The sequence below is a fragment of the Eptatretus burgeri genome, chromosome 17 (assembly GCF_056783735.1).
Source record: "Eptatretus burgeri isolate ZD-2024b chromosome 17, Ebu_testis_v1, whole genome shotgun sequence".
NCBI lineage: Eukaryota > Metazoa > Chordata > Myxini > Myxiniformes > Myxinidae > Eptatretus > Eptatretus burgeri.
Window position 1 is genome coordinate 29512227 of NC_140977.1, and position 25234 is coordinate 29537460.

General features: G+C 43.7%; 2 protein-coding genes across 4 annotated transcripts in view; one reads left to right on the plus strand and one right to left on the minus strand.

The window, feature by feature from the left end:
* Nucleotides 1-485: 485 nt before the first annotated feature.
* On the plus strand, nt 486-15581 carry ATP6V1E1 (ATPase H+ transporting V1 subunit E1). Its single transcript, XM_085862564.1, has 9 exons — nt 486-690; nt 1921-1986; nt 2413-2522; nt 3193-3259; nt 7805-7885; nt 8609-8677; nt 13108-13202; nt 15021-15108; nt 15370-15581. The coding sequence occupies exons 1-9, from the start codon at nt 658-660 to the stop codon at nt 15430-15432; spliced, it is 672 nt and encodes a 223-aa protein (XP_085718690.1). The 5' UTR covers nt 486-657; the 3' UTR covers nt 15433-15581.
* Nucleotides 5338-25234, minus strand: part of YEATS4 (YEATS domain containing 4) — a 29097-nt gene continuing 9200 nt past the window's right edge. The window contains exons 3-7 of one of the 3 annotated variants that reach the window (XM_085862561.1): nt 24786-24880; nt 24546-24638; nt 21902-21989; nt 15822-16023; nt 5338-7217 (exon numbers count right to left, since the gene is read on the minus strand). In XM_085862561.1, the coding sequence (XP_085718687.1) occupies nt 15860-16023; nt 21902-21989; nt 24546-24638; nt 24786-24880 (440 nt within the window). In that variant the 3' untranslated portion in view covers nt 5338-7217; nt 15822-15859. Of the gene's footprint in view, nt 7218-15577; nt 16024-21901; nt 21990-24545; nt 24639-24785; nt 24881-25234 lie in introns of those variants that run through there. The other 2 variants (XM_085862562.1, XM_085862560.1) reach the window with 2 other exon arrangements.

Below are 25234 nucleotides of genomic sequence, written 5' to 3' on the forward strand. Positions count from 1 at the left end.
TTGTAATTGTCCAAAAAGAATGGGTTTGATTCAAAATTTATTTTATGACAAAATATCGTTTTTTTTTTTTTTTTGAACAACAAAGCGATGTGTTGAATCACGGATTACACCGTTCAATTTGAAAAGTGATATTATGCGGTGTATAGGTAAATGATGTGCATTTATTGTTTTATAAATAAAATTCCAAATAAGCAAATTGCAATGAACATACCCTTTTTCTCTCACACATTTCATGACTTTTCTGCATACCTTTTCGTTGTGGCGATTTTATTCCCCATTCGAGTCGGGTCGGCAGTGTGAGCGGATAGGCGGTGTAGTCGGCGGCGTCCTTGTAAGTGTTGTCCGCAACCATGGTGTTATTTTAGACTTTCCGTTTCTGATTACATTTTGCTGAATAAGAGTTGAAACCACGAATGAAAGATTGTGACCTATACTGATCCTTAAAATACATTCGTTTTGTGAAATGACGTGATGACTCAATAACACTTTTTTTTTTTTTAAGAAGAAGAAGAAGAAACTGAAGGACGGTGTTCTCAGCCCGTCCTTGGTCGTCATTGCTTTTTTGGGGAATTCCCCGTTACCACGACGTTTCGCATTCAGAAATCGTTCCTGTGATTCATTCCCTTCCGTCGTCCCGTCGCTCCCCCTCGCTCAGCCATGGCGCTCAGTGATGCAGACGTGAAGAAGCAGGTAATTACGCTTGTTCTGTGTCACTTTGTCGTTGTTTCAAGGAAAACGCACCCTCCGTCCCTCCCCTGTACACTTGGTGTGCACAGGGGAGTGTGTAGAATGATGTGTTTATATACAGAGGCACATTTCCAACCTTGTTATTCTCAGTGTTCCCAAAGCACAACCCCCTTGGCAAGGATTGCACGAGGTGGTTTGCCTTTGCTTTCAAAATCTCGCAATTTGTTCAAGATGCCGGTGATGACTCGCCTGCTCTTCGCCAAGGACACCGTGGGATCATTAACATCCAGCGGAGTGTGCCAGCCCAGTTGAACGTCCATCTGATGGAGGAGGGTGCACACGTTGATACCTGCCTCCTGCGAGTCACCAGGACGGCAGTTTATAGCTAGGCCGACATTCGATCCCAGGCTAGACCGTGGACCTCCAGTCGAGGCCGTTGGGCTATCTTGCCAGCCCAGCGGATATCCCACCCAGTTGAACGTCCATCCGATGGAGGAAGGTGCACACGTTGATACCTGGCTCCTCCTGCGAGTCACCAGGACGGCAGTTTATAGCTAGGCCGACATTCGATCCCAGGCTAGACCGTGGACCTCCAGTCGAGGCCCTTAGGCTCTCTTGCCAGCCCAGCGGATATCCGTCCCAGTTGAACGTCCGAGGAGGGTGCACATGTTGATACCTGGCTCCTCCTGCGAGTCACCAGGACGGCAGTTTATAGCTAGGCCGACATTCGATCCCAGGCTAGACCGTGGACCTCCAGTCGAGGCCGTTGGGCTCTTTTGCCAGCCCAGCGGATATCCCACCCAGGTGAACGTCCATCCGATGGAGGAAGGTGCACACGTTGATACCTGGCTCCTCCTGCGAGTCACCAGGGCGGCAGTTTATAGCTAGGCCGACATTCGATCCCAGGCTAGACCGTGGACCTCCAGTCGAGGCCGTTGGGCTATCTTGCCAGCCCTCGTTTCCACGCACTTGAAATGCCTTGACAGGCATGGTTTGTAGTAGCCGGGAAGAGAGCCTGTACCAACGTCGAATGTAAAACTCAATGGCTCTCACCTTTAAAAACATTACCCGAGCTTGTTCCACCCGTAACGTAGCAGTTCACTACCTGGGGGTGCCGTTTGCACTGTATTTTAATCTTTCGACTCAAAGGCCAAGCATCTTGGAAGCCAGAGCCTCGACTCTGACCCATGGATTTGTGTTTATGATTGCATTGATCTTTTGTGTGTTTTGCAGATAAAGCATATGATGGCATTTATTGAGCAGGAGGCAAATGAAAAAGCTGATGAAATAGATGCAAAGGTGAGAACGACTCTTGGTCTTGGTTTTATTTAATTAGCTTCTTATATAAGTTGGAAAAGAGAGCTCGTCCTGACCCAGCGATGCGAATGTTTGAATCTGTATTAATGGAGAATTGATTTGTTTCGGGTTTCCAAGATTGTTACCCAATGTGATATCTGTGTTGGAATGCTGAACTTAGGCTGAGCAAGCATTAAGATGATTCATTGAAGGTAAAGGTGATTTGGGTTATACCTGTACTTCATTGGTCATCTGAGTGACTTGTAAGGTGTGCTACAAGGCACTTTCGGATCGGTGAGGACGGGCTTCGTGGAATCACCTGCCTGCCATGGATATGATCGATTGGTATCTCGACGTAGTGGTATACATATTAACTGCAGCCCCATAGTTCCATGACCATGACCATTTCTGTGTCTCCCTTTTCGCCAGGCAGAAGAAGAGTTCAATATCGAGAAAGGTCGGCTGGTGCAGTCACAGCGGCTAAAAATAATGGAACACTTTGAAAAGAAGGAGAAGCAGATCGAGCAGCAAAAGAAAATGTAAGATTTGTTAAAGGGAGAGCCAATTCGAGCTGCTACATATTGTCGAAGTGTTGATGAGGGAGGATGTTTGGAACGGTTCGGTCTTTGGACTGCCACTGGTAACGTGTAACCTAGTGCTACCTGCCGCATGGTTGGGTTGTTGGTGCCTAGTTGACTCCCCTCACTGGCTTGCTAGTAGGGTGGTTGATTGTAACACCCTGCCAAGACTAAAAACAACACCTGACAAAGGGTGGATGAGCGCCCTGTTGGAGCCATCAGCCATTCGGTAAGGAGATGGCATCTCCTTAAAAAAATAAAAAAACGCCCATCCCATTAGACCGGTTCGTAGCAACTGGGTAACACAGAAGAAGATGGAGCAAATGCCAACGAGTGAGTATTGGCCACAAAACTAAACCCATGGGGAAGAGGATGAGTATGCTTTGTCGCTGAATCCATATAAGGCATGGTCCTTGTCCGCTGGATGATGCTGCAGTCAGATTCTCCCCCAACCATGTTTGAACCATTTTCATGGTATAAGTAGGTACTGAGCTTCTGTTTCAAAATGCTTTTCGTAAAGAAAAAAAAAAAACGAGATGATGTGAATGTTAATAAAAAGCACAATATGTAGCACAGTCAATGAAATGAATGTATAAGAATGATGTGACCGGCTGCCTCTTATGGCCCACAGCCAGATGTCAAACCTGATGAATCAGGCTCGTCTCAAGGTGCTGAAGGCCAGAGAAGACCTTATCCAGGTGAGTGGCATTACTGGTGAAATGGTACTGGCAGACCCTGCGTACTTGCGGTTTATAAAATGTGACCTGCTTCGACATACGCGGCCCTGTGCTTCACGTATTCGCGGTTTTAACTTCTTTTTTTTTTCACCGGATTCCCCCCCCCCCTCGTGAATCACGAACCCACCTATTCTCCCCCCTCCCCCCCCTCATTTTCCATTGAAACAATGCTCTGACATTCGTGGATTCAACATATTCGCAGCATTTTTGGGGAACTTATTCCCCATGAATAGCAGGATCTGACAGCACATCAAAAAAAAAATTAAACCTTCCAAGAGCCCTGTATTGATTCAAAAGACATTATAATGTCATCTCACATGCTGTACTCGGATCTAAATATATAAAGCAAGCATTGGGGAGTTGTATACGTTGTAACGGGACCCAGTCTTTCCTTAAGGAACTAGACTCGAGGGGTGTTCCATTACTCATCAGCTAAAAGCTCTCAGGCAAACACTCCTCTGAAACAGTTGATGAGATCTTTTTCAACTCTTGCTTTGAATTTCCGAGCATGATCTATATTAGGCTTGCTTGTGAACTTTGAATAACAGGCACGATGGCAACCATCCGAAGCCGATAAGTCAAAGGGAACGACTCTTCTCGGAGAAACATGATTTTGGAAGGATCTTTGAGAAAAAGGTGCCCGAAACGCATCTTTTGGAAGAAGTTATCTCTGTGGTTACAGCAATCGGCGCTTCCATTTTGGTTGGATCTCGCTGTTACTCCACCCTCGGAGCGCGTGGCAAGTTTCATTGGTTGACACGGCATAAAATCATACCCAAACTGCTGGTTTTTGGAAGTGCAAACAAAGTGATTTGATTGGGTAGGTTCCCCCCATTCTTCTCCATTTTCTTCTCACACGTCTGAGCACACACACACACACTGCGAGCAGCCTAGTTTGAATCTGCGTGCCACAACCAAACTGCCATTTCCACCAAACTAGCTGTCTTCACCACAATTTTCGCACAATGATTGCCTTTCCAACCTTCAACGATGCTTCAACTGCATAACCACGTCAACCTCATTCATCTCCTCGCTTCCTGCACCTCGGGACCATAATCTCGCCTTGTCCACGGACACCTTTTTCTCGTGGTCGGACGCAAGCCCGGCACCGTTACAAATGTAGACTTTTACGCCAAAGCGCAAGTGTGCGCTTGCCATTTCGTCATGTCTTCTCACAGCAGGGACCGCCCTGCTATCCAGCAAGCCATCTGCGCCTTTCCCGGGTGTTTGAGAGATTAATGGGGACCACTGCACGTCGGCCCCGCATTGAGCCAGGAACTAATATGCATGGTGCAGTCAGAGGACAACTGGAGGCAGATCCAGCACAGCACCCTCGCAGGGAGGATGACTGAGTGCGTCTGGACCAATGCGCATGCGCTCTAAGAAAAGAGGGCAGCGTGTGACATTATCCCAGGAACCACTCGCACAAAAGACCAGGATTCACCCTTGATCCCCCGCCTCAAACTTCACGGTGTCCTCCCCACCCCGCCCCCCCTCCCACAAAGGTATCGGTGCGGGTGAAATAGTTCTTCAGAGGAGTTCTAAAAGAGTTCCGCGTCTTCAGCTTCGAGCTCAAATTCTTCTTTTGCAAGTGGTTCGGTTCGAGAGTCTCTGGAGCGAGAGCTGGTGGTGGCTGCAATGGAAAGGAACACTGAGAAAGCAGATCAAGTTCCAAGCAATATGGTGCAGTATTGAGCGAGAGGCGAAATAGGAAACAGCTGGAATTGCACTCGGTAGATCGCATACCTCTGCTATGCAATGCCTGATCCAGTAGAACATATCGGGCACAATAAACTTTTGAAATATCATTTTTGGCTCCATCTCTCAATGGTGAAGAATCACTTTTAAAAAAATTAATTTCTCGTATCTGGATCTGGATCTTCACCAAAATTGAATCAATTCATCCTTGTCACACACACAATCTATCCACCAAGTTTCATCCAAATCCATCCACAACTTTTTTGAGATATTGTGCTAGATGTTGTTTTTGCCATGTCTCTCAATGGTGAAGAATCACTTGAAAGATTATCGGATCTGGATTCAGATCTTCACCAAAATTTAATAAATTCTTCCTCGTCACCCACCCAGCCTGTCCACCAAATTTTATCAGAATTCGTCCACAACTTTTTGAGATATCCTGAACACAAACAAACACACAGATGGGTGAAAACAGCAAGCACTTCATTCAACCTTCGGTGGTGGAGGTAATAAATGATACGTTGTGCTCATTCTCACATGTTCTTTCTTTCTTTTCCGACTCCTCTACTGTGGACGCATAATAGTTATCAGTGAGGGCAAAGTATCAGCGACCACTGACTCGCACCCTGTCTTTCTCACTCTCACCTCAACGTGCACCCAGACACCCCCCCTTTTTTTTTTTTTCTTCATGATCCTCCACCCTTACCTCCCCTGCATTTTGGACGAGCACGTGTCTGGTAAGCCGCAGGTCGCCAATGCCTCAGCTTTTCTCTCGGTTATCTACCCTTCTGTGGAATGATCCTAATGGCACCTGTTATGGTAGTTTAAATAAATGTGAATAAGCAAGAGAGAATTGGTGTTAATTCTGCTCTTTGTCTCTTTGCTGCATAAACGTGTCTCTATGTCTTTTGCTGCACCACATGAATACTGTATATCCCGACTGTATGAATACCCGTGAATAAACCCTTTGTCTTCACTGCACCACATGAATACTGTATATCCCGACTGTATGAATACCCGTGAATAAACCCTTTGTCTTCACTGCACCACATGAATACTGTATATCCCGACTGTATGAATACCCGTGAATAAACCCTTTGTCTTCACTGCACCACACGCTTTTCCTCGTGCTTCCTTTTACATATAAACCCATGTTAATTCAGTTCAACCTGCTCGTAGCATCCTTTCCTCCATTGGTCCAGCACAGTCCGCAGTATTATTAGCTGGGAAGTTTTACCGCACGTGGTGTGCTCTCGTGAGCCAGCAAGATCAACTCACTGTATTGCTCAGCAGTCATGCGAGTGTGCGCTGAAGGCACAAAACTCGGTTAATCTAGTCAGCACCCAGGTAAACGGCGTTAGACGGATAACCCAATTGGAGTTGACGAAGTTAATTGACAGTCGTGGTTGCTTAGCGAGCCGCTGGGCCGCGGAGTTTTCCACAGCATGTTGGCCTACAGGGCCGGGCATTCAGAAGGAACCCAAATAATTCCCCTCGTCGTGAACCTGGAACCCCACGTTCATAACAATATAATTAAATTGAAATTTAAAACTTAAAGGCTACAGAAAAGAACAAACCATTGAATCGGAAGTTTATCACCTCCGATGCATCATCTTTTACACACCAAATTAATTATTTGTGCCTGTTTGTTTCTTGTACAACGAGATCTTGTACAATTTGCCAAATTCAGAGCCAAAATAATTTGGTAAACTGCAGGTTCATGTTCTAATGTTCAAAATATAAAATTCAAGTGAAAGATTAGTTCCTTGATCATAGAAATGGACTGACAGACAGTGAAGCAATTACTTAACCACACTTATGGCTTCGCATGCGTGGGGTAATTAGGAGACCTGTATCTAATTAATTAATCCTCTTACCCCGCCCCCCCAAGGCATCGTTGCCACTTTACATATATATGTGTTTACCTCAAACTTTCCCCTTCCTCCTTGCAAACCCCACACATTCACAATTTTTGCCCCCACCCATATCTAAGGGGCATTCCATACACTGAGTCTGAAATGCCTTTCCCCCCCCACCCCCCAAGACAATTTGATTTTGATTGTGCTGGCTTGCCAAAACGTTCCTCAAAGTCTTCTTGCACCCATTTCATCGTCTTGTTTGTGTTTCTCCACTCATGGTACCACACCACTGCTACCAGCCTCTCTTCCCCTGTAAATGGATTTGTGTCTGCCATCGTCGTTTGATGTATTACTTGTTTTATCTGAAAAAGAAAGAAAAGAAAACAGAATGAATACATGGTATAAACAAATCTTGTATGGGCAGCTAAACTGTGTCGTGGGACTTGTGACTCACCCTATAGATTATGCAGGTATGGTTACATTATTAACAGAACCCACTGTATTTTGCCAAGTCCCTGAACACAAGTTAAACTTTTTAAAAGTGAAGACCAAAGTTGACTTGATGTTTAGTGAAATTGTCGACCTGTGGATCTTTCAAATCGACGGTCACATTTGTTGTTGCACAGCACCCTCTACATAATGCATAGTATATACATTTGGGGAATGAGGTTGGGTGGAGGATATGAAAAGTGGGAGGGTTTGGGAATGTGGAAGATTACAGAGAAAAGGGAGAGAAGCTTGGCTAGACTAAAAAAAAAAGGGGGGAGGGGGGGTAGGAAGGACTGGGGTGGTTTCAGAAGAATTCTGGTGAATAAAATGGAGCAAAACTTACCAAAGATTTTTATTTTACAAAGAGAAAGGAAACCATTTCAAGAGTCCATGCCGATTAGATGAGAGGTTGCAATGATGTTAAGGATGATTGCATTTCTCTCTGCAAATTGTATGTCAGGATCTTCTGGATGAAGCAAGGCGTCGACTCGGTCGTGGCTCCCAACACGCAACCCAACTACTCCACCATCTTGTATTGCAGGTGAGATCCCAATAGGGCATGGCCACCATCGCAAAATAGCAAGTATGCAATGACTGCTTCCCACCACGAATGGAAGGATGTTGACAATATGCAACAACCTTTGTGGCAAGTCTATATACTGTATATAACAGGCTAATGCTGTGTCTCTCCCACCCTGAAACATGGAAACGCTCCTCGGGGACAAGAAATTAAGTAAAAGTTGCTTTAAATTGATCCAAACCTACAGGGAAATTTGATTTTTTTTTCAAACGCAGAAAATTTAACCTGGGAGGCGTATACGCAACAGACCGCTGTCTCAATCACTCGCAAAAAACTTTTTTCTTTATTATATAACCTCCCATTTTTGTGCTCTTTCAACCAGCACAAGGATAAAATCGCTTTCTTTATTTATTAATATTGTATTTTTATCATGGCCTTCTGCTGGTATATAAATAAAAAGTTTGAAGAGCAATCCCCACCCTCTCCTCGAATTTGCTATTTCTTTGCCCATGAGCTTCAACAAGCTCCACCGCATTCTCCTTATGTGTTCACTCAAGTTTGTTCATCATGCAGTTGTGACATAGAATAATGCTTATTATTAATGGAGAAGATAATGGTATGAGTGCAATTTCCACAATCAAAGTTTAGGACAAGCTGTATAACCTGAATAGCCAACTCGTTCATAAAATATCATCACTTTACCATTTCCCCCCCCCCTCCTATTGTAACCACCAAACCCTCCAGTCCCTGTTCCAGCTGTTGGAACCCAAGGTGGTGCTGAGGTGTCGGAAGGATGACTCAAAGCATCTCGATGTAAGGATGTTGCATGTTTATAAACTGGGCAGGTGACAGAGACATGTTTTAAACTTGGCCTTGGTTCAGAAAGTACTTCTTCTTGTGTAAAAATTCTGCACTTTCACCACATAAACTTCTCAAATGCTCCCCCCTCCCCCCAACGCCACCCAAATGTGTTGGGTCACCCCAGCTCATTGTTAGCTGATCATTACAGATTGTACAAGTTTTATATTTCTGTAATGTGCAATGGTCACTTCTGTTTTTTCAGTCAAATGCATGTATCGTGTGTGTGACCTCGTCACGACACAGCACAGGAACAATGTTGCAGACCATTGTTGTACTCGGCCGAATCTGTGGAAGCACAATCAAGCGACAGGTGTCGGAAAAAGGGTGGATGAATAGTCACGGGGTACAATCTGCAACCAGATTGTAACTTGCAGCTTCTCTCCACAGTCAATCCACATTTCTCTGAAAGAGCTTTCTATTTGGTAGTGAAATATCAAAGCTCTTTCCAAAGGAGATGTAAGAAGAAGAAGAAGAAAAAAAAAAGGCAATAAGCATAACAAACATTGACGAGGCTGTGTGAATTTGAAATGGCAGAGAGTCCTCAAGCTGGAGGAGTGTATCTTAAAGAATGCACATTCGTCAAATTGTCATCTCGTGCAAGGAACTACAAAGGCATTCCCATTCAGACCACGGCATTCTTTTCGTGGTGGGAGTGAAGGATAGGTTGGAAACAATTTGTTTGACTTGAGAAGGTTATCACCAAAAAAAAAATTTTTAACTACCTTTTGGTGTGCAAGGAGCCAGTGATGTGATCAAATATTCAAAATGAACTGTAAGGGTTTGAGATAAGAGAAATAGGAGTTGAGTTATGGAAGAAAGCAGATCACCAAGTTCAGTAGACAAGTGTATGTCAGTATTGGTGGCTTGATGAAGACATTCTATAAAGTAGTACCAAGTGGATTAGGTTCAGGTATGAGAGCAGCGCGTCGCTGCGTCCACTTTCCGCCAGTACTCCAGGGGCCTCCGTCTGGCCATCCCCCAGGCAGATGCCTGGCCCATCCCTATCTCCTTGAGATGATGGTCAACCTGCTGCGACCACGAGGCATGTGGTCGGCCCATTGGCCTCCTCCACTCACGAGACTCCCTCCCTGAGAGAATCTGGTGAGCAGGATCAGCGTCAGGAAAACGAGCCACATGTCCTTACAGCCGCAGCTGACGCTCACGGACTATGCAGGTAACAAATCTCATTTGAGTCTCTCTCAGCAACCGATCCTTGGACACAAAGTCCGACCAGCGATAAACAAGGATTCTCCGAAGAGACCTGAAACCAAAGGAATTAAGTCTCCATCTCAGATCCCTGGTCAGAGTCCACGTCTCACATCCATAGAGCAAGACTGGAAGTACCAAGAACCTGAAGACTCAGACTTTCGTCCTCCCGCACAGGTACCAGCAGTGCTACACCCCATGATCCAGTGAATCCATTATTCCCTAGGCCCGACCCAGACGTCTATTGACCTCTGACTCACAGCCAGCAGAGAAATGAATATCACTGCCAAGGTAAGTGAATCTCTCCATGACCTCAACATCCTCACCACAAGCAGGCACAGATAGGACAGTAGCATCCAAGATGTCATTGAAAGCCTGGTTCTTAGTTTTGACCCAGGAAACCCGTAATCCGAGTGGTTCCGACTCCTCAATCAGCACCTCGAGGGCCCCCAGAAAGATATCTGACGTTTCCACAAAGATGACTATCATCTGCGAATTCAAGGTCAGAGATCTTGACATTCCAAAATGATGCACCACAGCTTGATCTCTCTGACATCCTCCTGAGACTCCAGTCCATACAACTGTGGGGGCCACTACACAACCCTGACAAACTCCAGTAACAACTGGAAATAAGTCAGAGATGGTACCACCACATCTCACAGCACTCTCAGTACCAGAGAAGAGTTCAGACATCAGATCGATCAGTTTTGGTGGCACCCCACGAAGACCAAGAATCCTCTAGAGGGCATCCCAATTCACTGAATCGAACGCTTTACAGAGATCAACATAAGCTGCAAGCAGCCCCTGCTGAAACTCTCATCTGCGTTCAGTGAGGACACGAAGAGCAAGGATACGGTCAATAGTTGACCTCTTTGGTGTAAAGCCTGACTGCTCTGGACGCTGGTGCTCAAGCAGATGGTGGCAAACCCCATCAAGAATTATCCGAGCAAAGACCTTGCCCGGCACTGAGAGCAGCATCACCCCTCGGTAGTTATTGCAGTCTTGGTGATTATCCTTCCCTTTCCAGAGAGGGACAACAAGGCCCCTCTTCCAGGCAGAGCACAGCACTGCATGCAACGACAAGAGTGCAGCATTTCCACCAGCCTTGAGAAGTTTAGCATGGATGACACTGATCCCTGGAGCTTTACCCCATTTCAACCGGTTCAGCGCAGCCTGTGTTTCCACAAACGAAGGTAGACCACAGTTGATTGGAGGGTCAGCAACAGTGATTGTAACACCCCTGACATCCAACTTGACAGCTGGTGGATCAGCCTGGTACAACCACTCAAAGTTAGCGGGCCAGCGGGCCTTCACATCTCTCTCATTGATCGCTCATTTGCCCCCGAAAGTAATCTCCTCTGTCAAGAGCTTACCACCCTCTGCTCTAACTACAATACACCGAGGGACGGGCTTGGAGGAACACAATGCACAAATTCTACTGAAAGCAGGCCAAGAATCACTTGGCTGCAGGTGATGCTCTACCCCCTCAAAGATTCCTTGCACATCGGATTGCTTGTTCACCCTCGGTGCACGTACAGTTTTACGCCTCAGCTCCCTGAACAGCTCAGCTCTGCCAATCAGCCTGGCCCTGTGACTCTGGGCTATAGTATCCAGTGTCCCTTGAGAGACAAAATTCTTCTTCGCCCTATGGTGAGTTCCAAGACATCCACCGGCAACATCAAGGACAGTGTCTTGAAGGCACTGCACAACTCTTCAAGATCTCCCAAAGCACCCAGACCCCCCAAATCTCCACTCAGCTTGTTCGCAAACTCCTCAGCGACCCTCTCATCCTTGAGCTTGCCAACATCCAGCCGAGGCTGGGATGGTACCATTCTCCTGGATTTAAGGTGCAACTTCAGAGTTTCTACAACAAGCCGGTGGTCAGTATTGAGGAACTGAGCACTCCCGTCGATCCTGCAGTTCTGGATCATCCTCCAACGACCATCAATGAGGACATGGTCAATCTCCCTTGCCACACCACAAGTGTTGGAATACCAAGTCCAGCGATGAGCTTGTGGGCGCTGAAACCATGAACCGGCCACCCTCAGTCCATGACTTCTTGCAAAGTCAAGGAACTTAGTGCGACTGAGGTCCACAGTTCCAGACCCATGGGACCAACACACGTCTCAAAACCATCCCTATCAGTTCCAGTCGATGCATTGAAATCCCCCAAGATTAGAAGTGTATCTCGCCTGGGGCACTGATTAACAACAGACTCGAGCGTGGCGTAGAATGCGTCCTTCACAGTGAAATCACTCGCCTCAGTCGGAGCATAAACAGAGACGAATGAAATGACACCTAAGGAGTGACGAATCCTTAGTCTCATAATACACTCGTTGACCAGTGTTACCTCAATTATCATTGGACACACTTCAGCAACTCCTTGGGCATGGTAACCATCAGAGCGACCAGACCAATAGTAGATGTAACCACCCGCCATGATCTCGCCGCAATCCGGTCTCCGAACCTCAGAGTGCTGCAATACCAATGTCCAAACGCTTGAGCTCAGATGATGACAGAGACAGGTGATCATCCTCTCTCAGGGATCGGACATTCCAGGCACCCACCCAAAGGGACCACCTCAGGTTAACCTAAGGAGACCGTCGTCTGGTGGACGACACCTCAGCACCACTTCGACACGTGGATGCAGATGAAGGAAAGTTAATACCGAGTTGTGTGAGAAGGCAATGAACTGACAGTTGCGAAGTTGGGCATAATAAGTGAAGGAATGATGAAACATTGAGAGAAGAGAGAAGGAAACCGTCATCTGCAAATAAGCAGTTGGGTTACGTCGGGTTGACGTGAGATGCCGGTGCACCGCTTGCTCGAAGCCATGGAAAGAAGAGTGCTATTGAACCATCTCCAGAAGGTGTTTCCACAAACGGGAGAAAAGAGTGGAGGTGCACAGTCAACCTAGATTTTGGGGGTTCAACCAGGAAGGGTTTAATGGAAAAATATTTCACCACATTAAAAAGGACATCTGTGGTTTGTTTATTAATTCCGTCAAACTTTTGCCCCCGATCATAGGCAATTTGCATACCTTAGCAATTGTGGCCTCGAATTTGAAACCTACCTGGATACTCTATAACTCAGTGTTTTATCAATCTTGCACAGAAACTGAGACCAAATTATTTGTTCTTAATCATTGTATTTTGTCTCAACCCAACACCATACAGAAAATGCTCCCTGATATCTACAGCATTTACAAGAAGAAAACTAACATGGATGTCATCATCACCATTGATCACAACAATTACCTTTCCCCAGAAATGTACGTATGCAGGTCACCTGACCGTCAAGGCTGTCACGTTAAATGATCAAAACATTACGCACATTAAGATAAGATTTAATCTTATTGTCCTATAGATTGTGATGGGGGCAGCATTGGAAAGTAAAAATTGTCTGACATCGTTTTTTGATAATCTGGGAAGATAACTCGTCGCTCCTGACTCGATAGTCATCGTTCTTAGAAACCGGCGGATTGTTGTGATCATTAATTATTTAATTTATTTCCATGCATGCAGAACCCGATTGCTGCTTTGTCATTTCATGGGTCTGTGACTGTGTTGCTGATTTAGTGGACCATGTGGAATTTTGAATGTTGCCATGCTATTGTAAGACCTTTAATGCCCAAAGGTGATTGCCAACAGATGAGATAACCTGCTTAAACAGATCAAATTTAGGATGGTGTACAGGTAAGTAATCCCATAAAATATTGAAAACAGAAATGTATCCTCTTAATCTGTCATGTTCCTTACAAGTGATCAGATTGGTCTCTATTTTTAATCTGCACTCTGCCTTGCACTGCTCTTAACTTAAATTTTGAAACCACAAGCATAAAATGTGACAAAGGATCTTTATGACACATAGTTGTTTCTGTGGCGGTGGTTGTTGCCCCATGTGAGCGAAGCGAAAAAGCGAGGTCGAGCAATTTGTTCATTTTGTCTGTCTATGTGTCTACAGATGTCAGTCTGTGATTGAGGAACTTGATTTCAATTGAATTTGATATTTTGAACACGACCTGCAGTTTAGCAGAACGTTGGCTCTGAATCTGAATTTGGAAAATTGTATCACGCTTGCGTGACCTTGTCCCAATCACGCTTGCGCACACAGGGGCAGGGTAATTGTTTTGGTCTGTCTGCATGTCTGGCTTTCAATAAAACGGGAAACTTGCTGTTTCTAGGGACGTCATAAAAGGACAAACGGGCACGAAGAACTAATTTTTAATGTGTTGTAGTTTCAAACCTTAACACTAGTTAAATATTAGTTTAATGTGAAATACGGTGTATCAACGGCAAACTTCTGGGGGAAAAAAAAAATTATCCAGCCTTTAAAAGTTATATTTTATTTCAATTAAATTGTACACTTGAACACAAATCTCCAGTTTTGCAGTACTTGGACAAAATTTTACGCCATCTCGACCAATCAAATTTGCCACTCACACTCTGGGAATATTGAGATTCAGACAAAATGGCGGTTCGAAGGAAATATAGATCATGCTCATCAAACACAAAGCAAGACTTTGAAAGACCATTCTCATGTCATTTTTATCAAGACTGTGCGGGGTATGGCGTTCCATGAACTCTCCAGTTTGTGTGCTCCTTCCGTGTACGATTATATATGTATTTTTCTCTCGCTTTGAAAAGTATTACGGCATTTTATTTTGTGTGCTCCTGTCATGTCCGCCATGCTTTATTCTAAGGCGTTCCTGCTGTCATACAATTTGAACTGTGACATTAAAACTCCAAGTCCTGCTTCTTCCTCTTCCCTCCAATAAAGGCTGGTTCTAAAACAGGCAGTTTTATGATTAAACACTTATTTTTGTTCCAAGCAAATTGATAATTCACATCACAACGGTATTGTGTTTTTTTTTTGTTTTTTTTTATCTACGACTGCAGGAACTCTTGAGGATAAAGTGTGACACATGGATGGATGCTGCTCCTTGTAATTTATTATTACTCATGCCATGATAGTAAGAGCCACCATTTTCAGTTTTACAAGTATTGCAGTAACTGTAAATTAATGTCAGGTGCTGGATATGGTGGTGATAAGACCTAATGTGTACACTTTTGATCAATTTTTCTTTCAGTTCTGGTGGAGCCGAACTGTTAACTCCAGATGGGAAGATTTTCATCTCCAACACGCTCGAAAGCCGGCTTGACATGATGGCTCGGCAGGTATGTGGCAACTGCTTTAGCAGTGAGATTGCAAACAGGAAAAATTGCTTTTCCATCTTGGATTCAAAAGCAACAAATTGTTCACTTTAATAACATTCAAGTTAAACCTCGGTAAGCCGGACATTATCCAGAAAACCGACATGCACATCCGTGTTCCTTGTCTGTATGGAAAATATCAAACCTTGCATCACTTTTACCAAGTTTCTTGTTTGTTTTTGTTAAATTCTTGCATGTCTAATTGCAAATGCTGTTATCCTGCAGATGATGCCAGAAATCCGATGCGCTCTGTTTGGAGCAAATGCCAACCGCAAGTTTTTGGATTAGGACGGAATTCTGAAGCCATCAGCGATGCAGGATGTGTTATTGTCGGCAGCAGTGGAAGTGCTGCCATTGTAACTGTGATTAAAACTTCCATATGTGCAGTTGAATATTCTTTATTGGTGTTGTGAATCAGTAAAATAATCAAAACACCACTTTGTCATCTATTTATTCACAACTACAATTCTTTACATCATGAAGGATAAAAAGCATAACCGATGTTATGTATGCCTTAAAGTATGCCAGCATATCGTGGTCTGGACAAGTCACAATTAAATTCAGAGCTGCGGTGAAATGATGAACTTGAAACAAGTTGAATCACTAACTGGATGATCTGATTTGTATGCGTTTTCATCACAGTACGACACATCCCATATTAAGAATTAATTACATACCGAGTTGGCTGCTTTAACAGACTTCAAAGCTCTTATCCTCACTCCCTGCCATCCTGAAGTTCCAGCCGGCGTATCTCTTCCTTGTGTTTCTGAACGGACTCACGGCTTGCCCTTAGTTTCTCCTTCAGCACGGCGATCTCGGTCCCAATTTTTCGTCGAGCACTCTCCAACCGCTCTATTGTCCGAGCTTCCAGGTCTCCAACTGCAAGTCAGTATGAGGTCGCATACATTGTCATTCTCAAACTGAAGAATCAGCAATTTTTAACAGCTGCAGATTGGTATGGGGTGTTTCAAAGGTCTTGGTACCATTGCAATGCCTTCAAAATTAACAATCACCCATCATAAAGTAGATATTTGGGACTTTTTTGTTTTGGCTCTGATTTGCAATGATTGAACGGTGTGAAGGAAGCATTCAATGTGACCACGGCCTGCCAGGCAAGCATTTACTCCAACAGCAAAGTTCTGTATCACCCTTTTGCATGTCAGGGGTTAGATGGATGTTACGAGGGTTGTCTTTGTTAACATCCTCCTTCACGGAGCCCCACAGAAAGAAGTCCAGCAGGTTGAGGTCTGGGAAGTGTGGAGACCAGATGTGCTCTGTCATGAAGGAGAGCACCCTGTCACCAAATTATCTGCTTTGTCAGTGAAAGAGTTTGATCTGCACTTTGTATTGATAAAATTTCATGTCCAGCCTCAGTATCTGAAAGACTGTGTGAAAGACCAAGCTCTTGTTGGTGCCAGCGAGAGGATCTCCTTGGACATCGAGTGACGGATTGTCTCACTGCCTCAATGTCCTCTTCTGAATGCCCAGTCTTCTTTCTCCCTGATTTCTTGAGATTGTGAACAGTGCCTTATTTCTGGAACTTCTTGACATGGTGTTGAATACAGTTCTTGCTGGGTGGGTCTCTCACCTCAAAATGTTTGCGATAAAACCACTGAATCTTGATCAGACTTTGTCTCAAGGTACCATTTTACTTTGTTGGTGTGCTCTGTGCAACATATTCACTCCAGACTACAGAAACTCATTGGAGACTCTTTCCCATCTTCCTGGAACATAACCTCTAAAATAAGAATGCTCAAAGACACAATCCAAATGGGAACAAGACTTTTGAAACATCTTGTATAAACCTTTCAGATTGTCTTGAACATTACAATGGAGATTAAGTGATAAAGGAGAACTCCCATTACTTCAAAATTGCTGGAGGTGGAGATGTATTGTATTTTTGCACATGTTGATCTTTCCAAAAAAATTAAATTGTTTCACAGGGTATTAAATAGACTCTGGCACACAGAATGAAGAATGAATGATTCGACAGAATGAAGGAGGGAGAGTGAGTTGCGACAAGCAAACGAAACAAGATTGACTAGAAGGGCACTCGGTAGAGCGCATAACTCCACCACCCAATGCCTGATCCACGAGAACATATCAAGCGCATTACATTTTTGAAATATCATGCTCTACAGAACCATATCGTTTTTGACCCTATCAATGGTGAAGAATCGCTTAAAAATTTTTTATAATTCGCTGATCCAGGTCCAGATTTGGACCTTCACCAAAATCGAATCAATTCTTTGTCACACACCCAACGTGTCCACCAAGTTTCGTCCGAATCCGTCCACAACTTTTTGAGATATCGTGCTATATATCGGTTTCGCCCTATATTTCAATGGAGAAGAATCACTTAAAAAAATTATCAGATCTGAATCCGGATCTTCACCAAAATCTAATCAGTTTGTCCTTTCCACACACCAAACCTGTCCACAAAATTTCATCCGGATCCATCCACAACTTTTTGAGATATCCTGTACACAGACAGAAAGGGGTGAAAACATAATCTCCACCTTCGGTGGCGGAGGTAAACATTCAATGCAAAACCTTGTCAGGGTATATAAATTGCAGTACATCTGAAAATGAACAATCGCCAGATCTACACGTGGACTCGCACGCTGACCAATTGCAACAACCGCTGCTGTATGAAAACTGTTCATAAGCAGCTTTTATTATTTTTTTTACAGGGTATAAGGCTTATTGAAGAACTGGAACAAATTGCACCCAATGGGGTTTGTCTGTTTTATCTTAAATGCTGAGCCTCAAGCAAGGAAGCAGCACGTAAAATTTTGAAAGTCTTTGGTGTGACTTGGCCAGGATTTAAACTGCCGACCTCACAGTATTGAGTATCAGAACAGATTGTCTAACCATTACACTCGAGTGATAATATTCTTACTACCCATTCCTCTTCCTGGTCCTCTTATCCCCTTCCCAACCACCCCCTCCCTCCACCCCTGCCAAACCATACCAAGGCATATGTTAATGGACCCTTACCGGATGCTTTCTGTACAAATTCCCAGGAACTGGTTAAGAAACATGTGCATTACATGTGGAATCAAATCAAAAGTAAAGGGGTGGCAAGGATGAGGATTTCATTTCTGCACAACACAATGGTTACTACGAAATAAGTCTTCTTACTACTTGTTCCATTCTATGAAGTTGTTACCTCCACCACCAGATGAGCAGGATATCTCAGAAGGTTATGGATGAAATTTAGTGGACAGGTTGGGTGTGTGACAGACAAGGACGAATTGATTCGATATCGGTGAAGATCCAGATCTGGATACAATTTTTTTTTTTTTTTAAAGAGATTCTTCACCATTCAGAGATGGGGCTAAAAACGATATTTCAAAAAGTTGTGGACAGATTCAGACAAAATTTGGTGGAAGAGTTGGGTTGGTGAGAACAACAAGCTGATTAGATTTCGGTTAAGGTCGGGATGCAGATCCGGCCTATCGGTGGGACACAAAACGTAAACTGTTCAGTCTGGCGGAGGTATGTGATTTACCAAGTGCTGTTCTAGTTTATCAGTGTGATAGAGCGATAGATTAATTATTGGACCACATTCATCCATCTGCTGTGACATCTTGCACATTATATGAATGTAGAGCACAGAATAGAGCCAGTTACTTTTTGGAACCATAAAATATTTTAAACAACACGTACGTGCACCCTCATATGATGACATCACACTGGACTGCAATGTAAAATTGTATGAGGATTTGGAGGGGGGGGGAGTGGATAATGGCAAGCTTTTATAATTTAGAGGATAGGTTGGATACCTACTTTACAAAAGAACCCCACTACCTTTAACAGCACTATCCAAATCATTGATGTATAATAATGGTCCCATTACCTTTATTTAGTTATTCGTATGCAGCCTTTGGCTGCATCATTTTTTGGGGGCACGGCGGTGCCCCCGATGCAATGCCCGTTACCAGTGCGTTGGTACCAATTTTGCCGACCTTGGAAGGATGACAGGCTGAGTCAACCCTCCCTGGTGCTAATTCAACAGCCCGATAGGGGCTTGAACCCAACACACTCGGATCTTAAGCTAAGCACCTTAACCATTAAGCCAACAGCAGGCCTGTCCCAGTACTGATCCCTGGGGTACCCCACTACTTACATCTTCCCACAGAGGCATCCTCCCACTCACAGCCACACTTTGCTTCCTATCACCAATCCAGTTAGTTACCTGACCAGCCACTTCACAAGCCCTCACCTTTGTTAACCTCCTCCTATATGGTACCTTATGAAATGCCTTCTGAAAGGCAAGATGTATTACGACCATGAAACTTCTCTAAGCCACCCAATCAGCAACTGCAACATAAAACTCCAAGTTAATAAACCCATGCTTTCTGTTCATCTCCACTCATTTGTTCCTCTTTTTCCCACCTGTGGAACCACCTCACACATTATTTTCACTTGAAGTTTTTAATACAGCTGTACACCACCACCTCAGATCACCCCCCCATCCAAAACGATGATCTTTTCTACCCCCTTTAATCCTGCCCACCCCCAAGCTTACCTCCTTCCAAATTTCCAGTTTTTCCTTCCTCAGAGTTTGCTTCTATGTCCATCTTGTGCACTCCATGCATCTTCCCCTTGTCCTCATTATTCCCCACATCACTTGTTTGTCCGCCTCCCTCCATTTTATCCCTCAACCCTGCCGTTGCTGCCCCCTTTTCCTCTTTCTATTGTTAATTTTGTTCTGTTGAGTCATGATCCATTTTATACATGTTCTAGCTCTTCCACAAGCCTAGACTTAGACTTTTAAAAACAAAAGCCTCAAAAACCGCTCCAGAACTCGTTTCATACATCTGCAACCAGCTCATAAATTCATCATCATCATCATGTGCCATAAATCTGCAACCAGCTCATATGGTTAATTTTACATCTGCAACTTAATGTGCATACTTAACTCGTGATTCAAGATGCTGGCCTCGCAAGTTTTCACCACCTTTCTCGTTTTGCTCCAACACTCACCTCAATCGTACTCACTGCATTTACTCTTGTTATCACAATTCCTAAAGATAACCTATCCTGGCATCTCTGTTCTTTTGCTTGTGGTCGCATTGGATTTGCTTGGAGAACTGATGACTCATGATGCTTGGAATCCAGGAACAAATCTCATATATGATGTATTTGTCCATTGTCTACCAATGTCCTTGTAATTCACATTAAAGGACACTGCTGTCTAACAATACGTACAATCGTACATCCCTTGTTACACGGCGACTCTCTATGGAATTTCACGATAATCCAAAGTATAAATTCATCATCATCATGTATCATGCCCGATGCAGAGCGTTAGTGCTGCGGAAGCAATTACTCGGCTACAATCTTGGTCAGGTCGGCACTTTGGCTCAGGAAGTGAGGGCAGGAATTTGGATTTTGGCCAGGGAGTCGGCGATAGCTCGCTTACTCTTTATGAAGGACACTGTGGAATCTTTAATATCCACCAACTAATGCTGGCAGATGGGATGCCCAGTTTAACTTCCATCCTAGGGATGGCACAAACATGAATGAATCACCCTGCCTGTGACACATACATACACACACACACATACTTTGGGAGCATGCACTAAAGCGCATCACTGCGTCCACTTTCCGACGGTACTCCACGGGCCTCTATCTCTGGCCATCCCCAATCACTTGGGAATAGGACATTCCAGGCACCCACTCAAATGGACCACCTCAGGTTAACCTGAGGAGACTGCCGTCTGGTGGACGACACCTCAGCACCACCCCGACACACACTACAGCGTGTTTTGCAGAAGGACCCGGTTAAAAACCAGCACTGAAGCGTTAAACATTAGGATGACAATTTATACCTTGGTTGGGATTCAAACCCAGGCTAGACAGCTGAGACGTGAGTGTGTGTACTTCTCGACCATCCTGCCAGCAACATATAAATTAGGGAACCAAATTGTTACTTTGCGTTAAAATCACTTTTATGGATGAATTACTCAATTATAAAAATTGAAAGGGGAAAGGGGGGGGGGTTAACAAGCACGGTTTGTCTTGTCATTTGTCCGAGTGGGCATCCCATACTACTCCAGGTCATTTGGGCGCACTTTTCATGCTGTACTCATTTCCCATGCTTTTTGTCCCACTCAAACCTGGCTTGTTGGCTTGTTTTGGTTCAGGCCATTGTGTTGATTGTCTTGCTGTCGAAGTGATGAAATGGAAAACATATTTACATCTTGGGGCCGAATATTTTTTCTGTAGGATTTATAACTAAAATGTCACTCGCAAGAGCGCACACCTCCGCCAGGCTGAACAGTTTACATTTTGTATCCGAATGATAGGTCGGATCTGAATCCGGACCTTCACCAAAATCGAATCAGCTTGTTCTTGTCACCAAACCAACTCATCCACAACTTTTTGAAACATCACGCTGCATATCGTTTTTGGCCCCATCTCCTAATCGTGAAGAAACACTTAAAAAAATTTTTTTTTAATTCTCGGATCCGGATCCGTATTCGGATCTTCACCAAAATCTAATCAATTTGTCCTTATCACATACTCAACCTGTCACATACCAAATTTCATCCAAACCCATCCATAACTTTTTGAGATATCCTGCTCACAGACAAACACAGACAGACAGACAGACAGACAGACAGACAGACAGACAGGGGTGAAAACATACCCTACGTCCACTTTCAGTGGCAGTGGTAACAAATTGACGATAATGAAAAAGCTACAATAGTCGAACTCGCAAATCAATTCCACCTACTGTACTTACAGTCCGTCTCGTGCTTATGAGGTCCAAGAGTGAGCTGGCGTGACGTCGTTAAAAGTTGCTGCATCATGGCTGTGGGGTCCTGAAAGATCTAGAGAAAATTAAGAATAAGGAAAAGTATGAGCTCGAGAAAAGAAAAGGTTAGCGAGAAATTGCAAAACCATTTGCACAAGAAAAATGATCATAGCAGGAGAATGCGGTTGAAATAAAGAGTTTTCTATAGTATAATAGTAATACAAAGGCAAAGACATCTCTCCAGAAATCCAGATTTCATGGCAATGCCCTTCAGAGCAATTTTAGAGCAGCATTAAAATGCCACCAATGGAAAAATTAAAAATAGTCGCTTGAATATACAGTATACGTACAGTAGGGCACAAAAGTTTGAGTCCACTTTTAAACCAATGCCAAGATTTCTCATACCACGATTTCAAACAGAAATTTTTCATAATACAGTGTTGAAGATATTCATTCATATTCTTTCAGTTATTATGATTATTGACTGAAATTTGGTCTGAACAGAATACATGAAAGGTGAATACATGTGAGAAAAAGTTAAAATTCATGTGTACAGTCTGATTATGCTCAAATGCATTAAAAACACTGTTGGGAATAGATTGAATCAAACATAATCCATTAACAAGAAAAAGAGCAATCAGAGGTTGCAGACCCTTGCCATGACTTCTTTTGAGTGGTGTATTTTTTTTAATAGGTTTGAGGGTAAATCCAATGTGGCTGCCAAACCATGCATCCGATCAAGTTGAAATTTAAAACATGTATTCCCCATCACTACTATATCATAAATGTGAAGTTTCACGTCGATTGATTAAGCGGTTCCAAAGAAAACATTATTTAATATTTTCTTCAATCCATTATGGCTGCCAAACTGTGTGACCTATCAATGATTCCTTAACAGACTTGTACAACAATGGCTTGGGGAACACTTGTGTGAAGTTTTCCCTCGATCTGTCCAGTCGTTCTGGAGAATATTTTTTTTAATAGGTTTTACAGTAAATCCAATATGGCTGCTAAACCATGTGACCTATGACATCATATGTGTGGACCTTTTGTTCCTCATGGATAGGCGGTCATACGTGTGAAGTTTCACCTCGATCTGTTCAGCCACTTCAGCGATGGAATTTTTTGAAGGTTTATAAATAACAACAATATGGCTTCCGAATCACGCGACCGATGACGTCATCAATTATTCTTTTTTTTCCTTCTGGGGACCATTTTATTCCAAAATAATGACCCTCAAAACTTTTCATACTGATCAGATGTTGCATTCCACATATGCAATTATGATGTTACAACGAAGACACCTACTCCATTCAATTCAATACCACTCCATTCAATGGAAGAAACAACTCCATTCAATCCTAACTTTCCTCTTAAATTCCTCCATCTACCCCCACAACTGTAACAATACATTTATGTTTTCCAGATTAAATACAACCCTGACAAGGAATGCTCACTGCCTTCCTCAGGATCATCTGCAGTGCACTACAAATGGAACGTCATTATATTGATCTCTGGCAAATTTGCCAGCCCAACCCAGGAAAGAAGAACACCATCCACAGGTGCATTTCCAGTTGTTGGTTCCTAATCTGCGGCGTGGACGAAACACATCCGTTGACGTTCAATCCTGGGTTGAGCTGGCAAATGTGTCACAGTCATTATTATGTTTTCCAGTTGTAATATGTGTGGAGTCCCCTCGGGCCGGTGCAGAGCACTTCTGCCCCGTTTGATTGTGTTTAAGCTGGAGAACTATATTTTGAATTTTCACGATCCCAGGTGCACTTTTGTCTCCTCACTGTCGTGTGGCAGATATCAGCTGTTGGTCTTGAATCAATATTGCCATTTGGCTGTGAAGAGAAATTGGTCCTATTCACCATTGCAGTGAGGTGGTCTGAATTTCAAATACAGTCAGACCCCAACTTTTGCGTGATGGGGGGGGGGGGGGAGATACATCCCTGAAAAATGCTGTAAATGTCGAATTCGTGAATGTCAAGGCATTGTTTTAATGGGAAAAATGGGGATAGGTTCCCAGCAGTTCGTGAATCATGAGTGAAAATCAAAAATCCCATGAAAAACAGCAAGTATGCAAAGCACAGGGCCGCGACTGGAGAAGCAGCTTACATTGAATGAACAGCAAATAGTGGAACCGTGTGTCTCAAGGTCCGACTGTCCATATAAGAACCATCTCATAACGGAACAATCCCCTGTACCATGCCAGCATTTGTTGCAAAGGTCCCAACCAACAGGAAGTACACTTTACCAGTTAATACAATCTTTAAATTGTAGCTGGGAAGATATCGACATTAAAAGCACACTCCGGCACAGTTGCAGTGTATAAAAAACACAGAACCGCCTCCTGTATAACGGAGTGTGTTACGCTGCTAACCGGGCCATTCTATGTTTTACATAGACTGAAACCGAGCTGAAGCGCATGTTTAATTTTTATGATATATCACAAGGCTACAGAGGCACAAATCAAGCTAATCATGTTGGTAACATGTTGGAATATATAAATATGTCTTTCAAAATTATCGTGCAGGTACAACTGACATTGGTTCTTAAACCATTGCCATGAAGTGACATTTCAATACTTCTTACTACAACACGAGTTGCGGGCACTGTTAAAACTCACCATTTCGTCGTAGAATTCAGAAACCAAAACCTTTTTCCCCAACATAATATTCGGTTCATTGTGAAACAGCTTGAGGAGGTGGTAAACAGTGACCTGAATGAATGAATGAAGAGATAAAAGCTTTGTACAGTATTTTTAAAACATCTTCTATTCACAACACAATTTACCAAAACCTTAAAGCAAGTAGAGAACCGTGCGCAAAACCGCTTTGTCCTTAAGAGCCGTAAAGATCACACTCACCGGCCTTTCATTGGGGTCGATGAAGAAAATTTTAATGATTATCTCAAATTCTCCCCATCCTGTCTCTGTAATTTCGTATGGAGGCTTGGTAACCACTACGATTGGGAGGGAAGACGTGAAAATACGGGATGCAGACCGTGGATTGTATATTATACTTGAATCGCCCGCTCCCTTTGGGAGCGGCCCAGAGGGGTTATGTTATTATCCTAATTCAAATGTGTAATTCAAAATACCTTTCCAAAACACCTCGTGTTGTGCAATTCAAAACAACTTACTGCATTGGGAAACGTGGGGAGAGGAAGACTGTACTGTTAAGGGTGGGGACTTGGAATACCCTCCCCCACCTGGAGCGGCACTGCACGATACACATTTCCAGAGAAAATTTGTGAAATGTAAAATGTCACCAAGATCTCAACTTACCTCCCACCCTCTCCTCTCCCCACTCCCTC

Coding starts and splice junctions, on each gene's coding strand:
- ATP6V1E1 (XM_085862564.1), top strand. CDS start 658: ATGGCGCTCAGTGATGCAGACGTGAAGAAGCAG. Junction 2,523..3,192: donor ATCGAGCAGCAAAAGAAAAT/GTAAGATTTGTT, acceptor TATGGCCCACAG/CCAGATGTCAAACCTGATGA. Junction 8,678..13,107: donor ATGACTCAAAGCATCTCGAT/GTAAGGATGTTG, acceptor AACACCATACAG/AAAATGCTCCCTGATATCTA.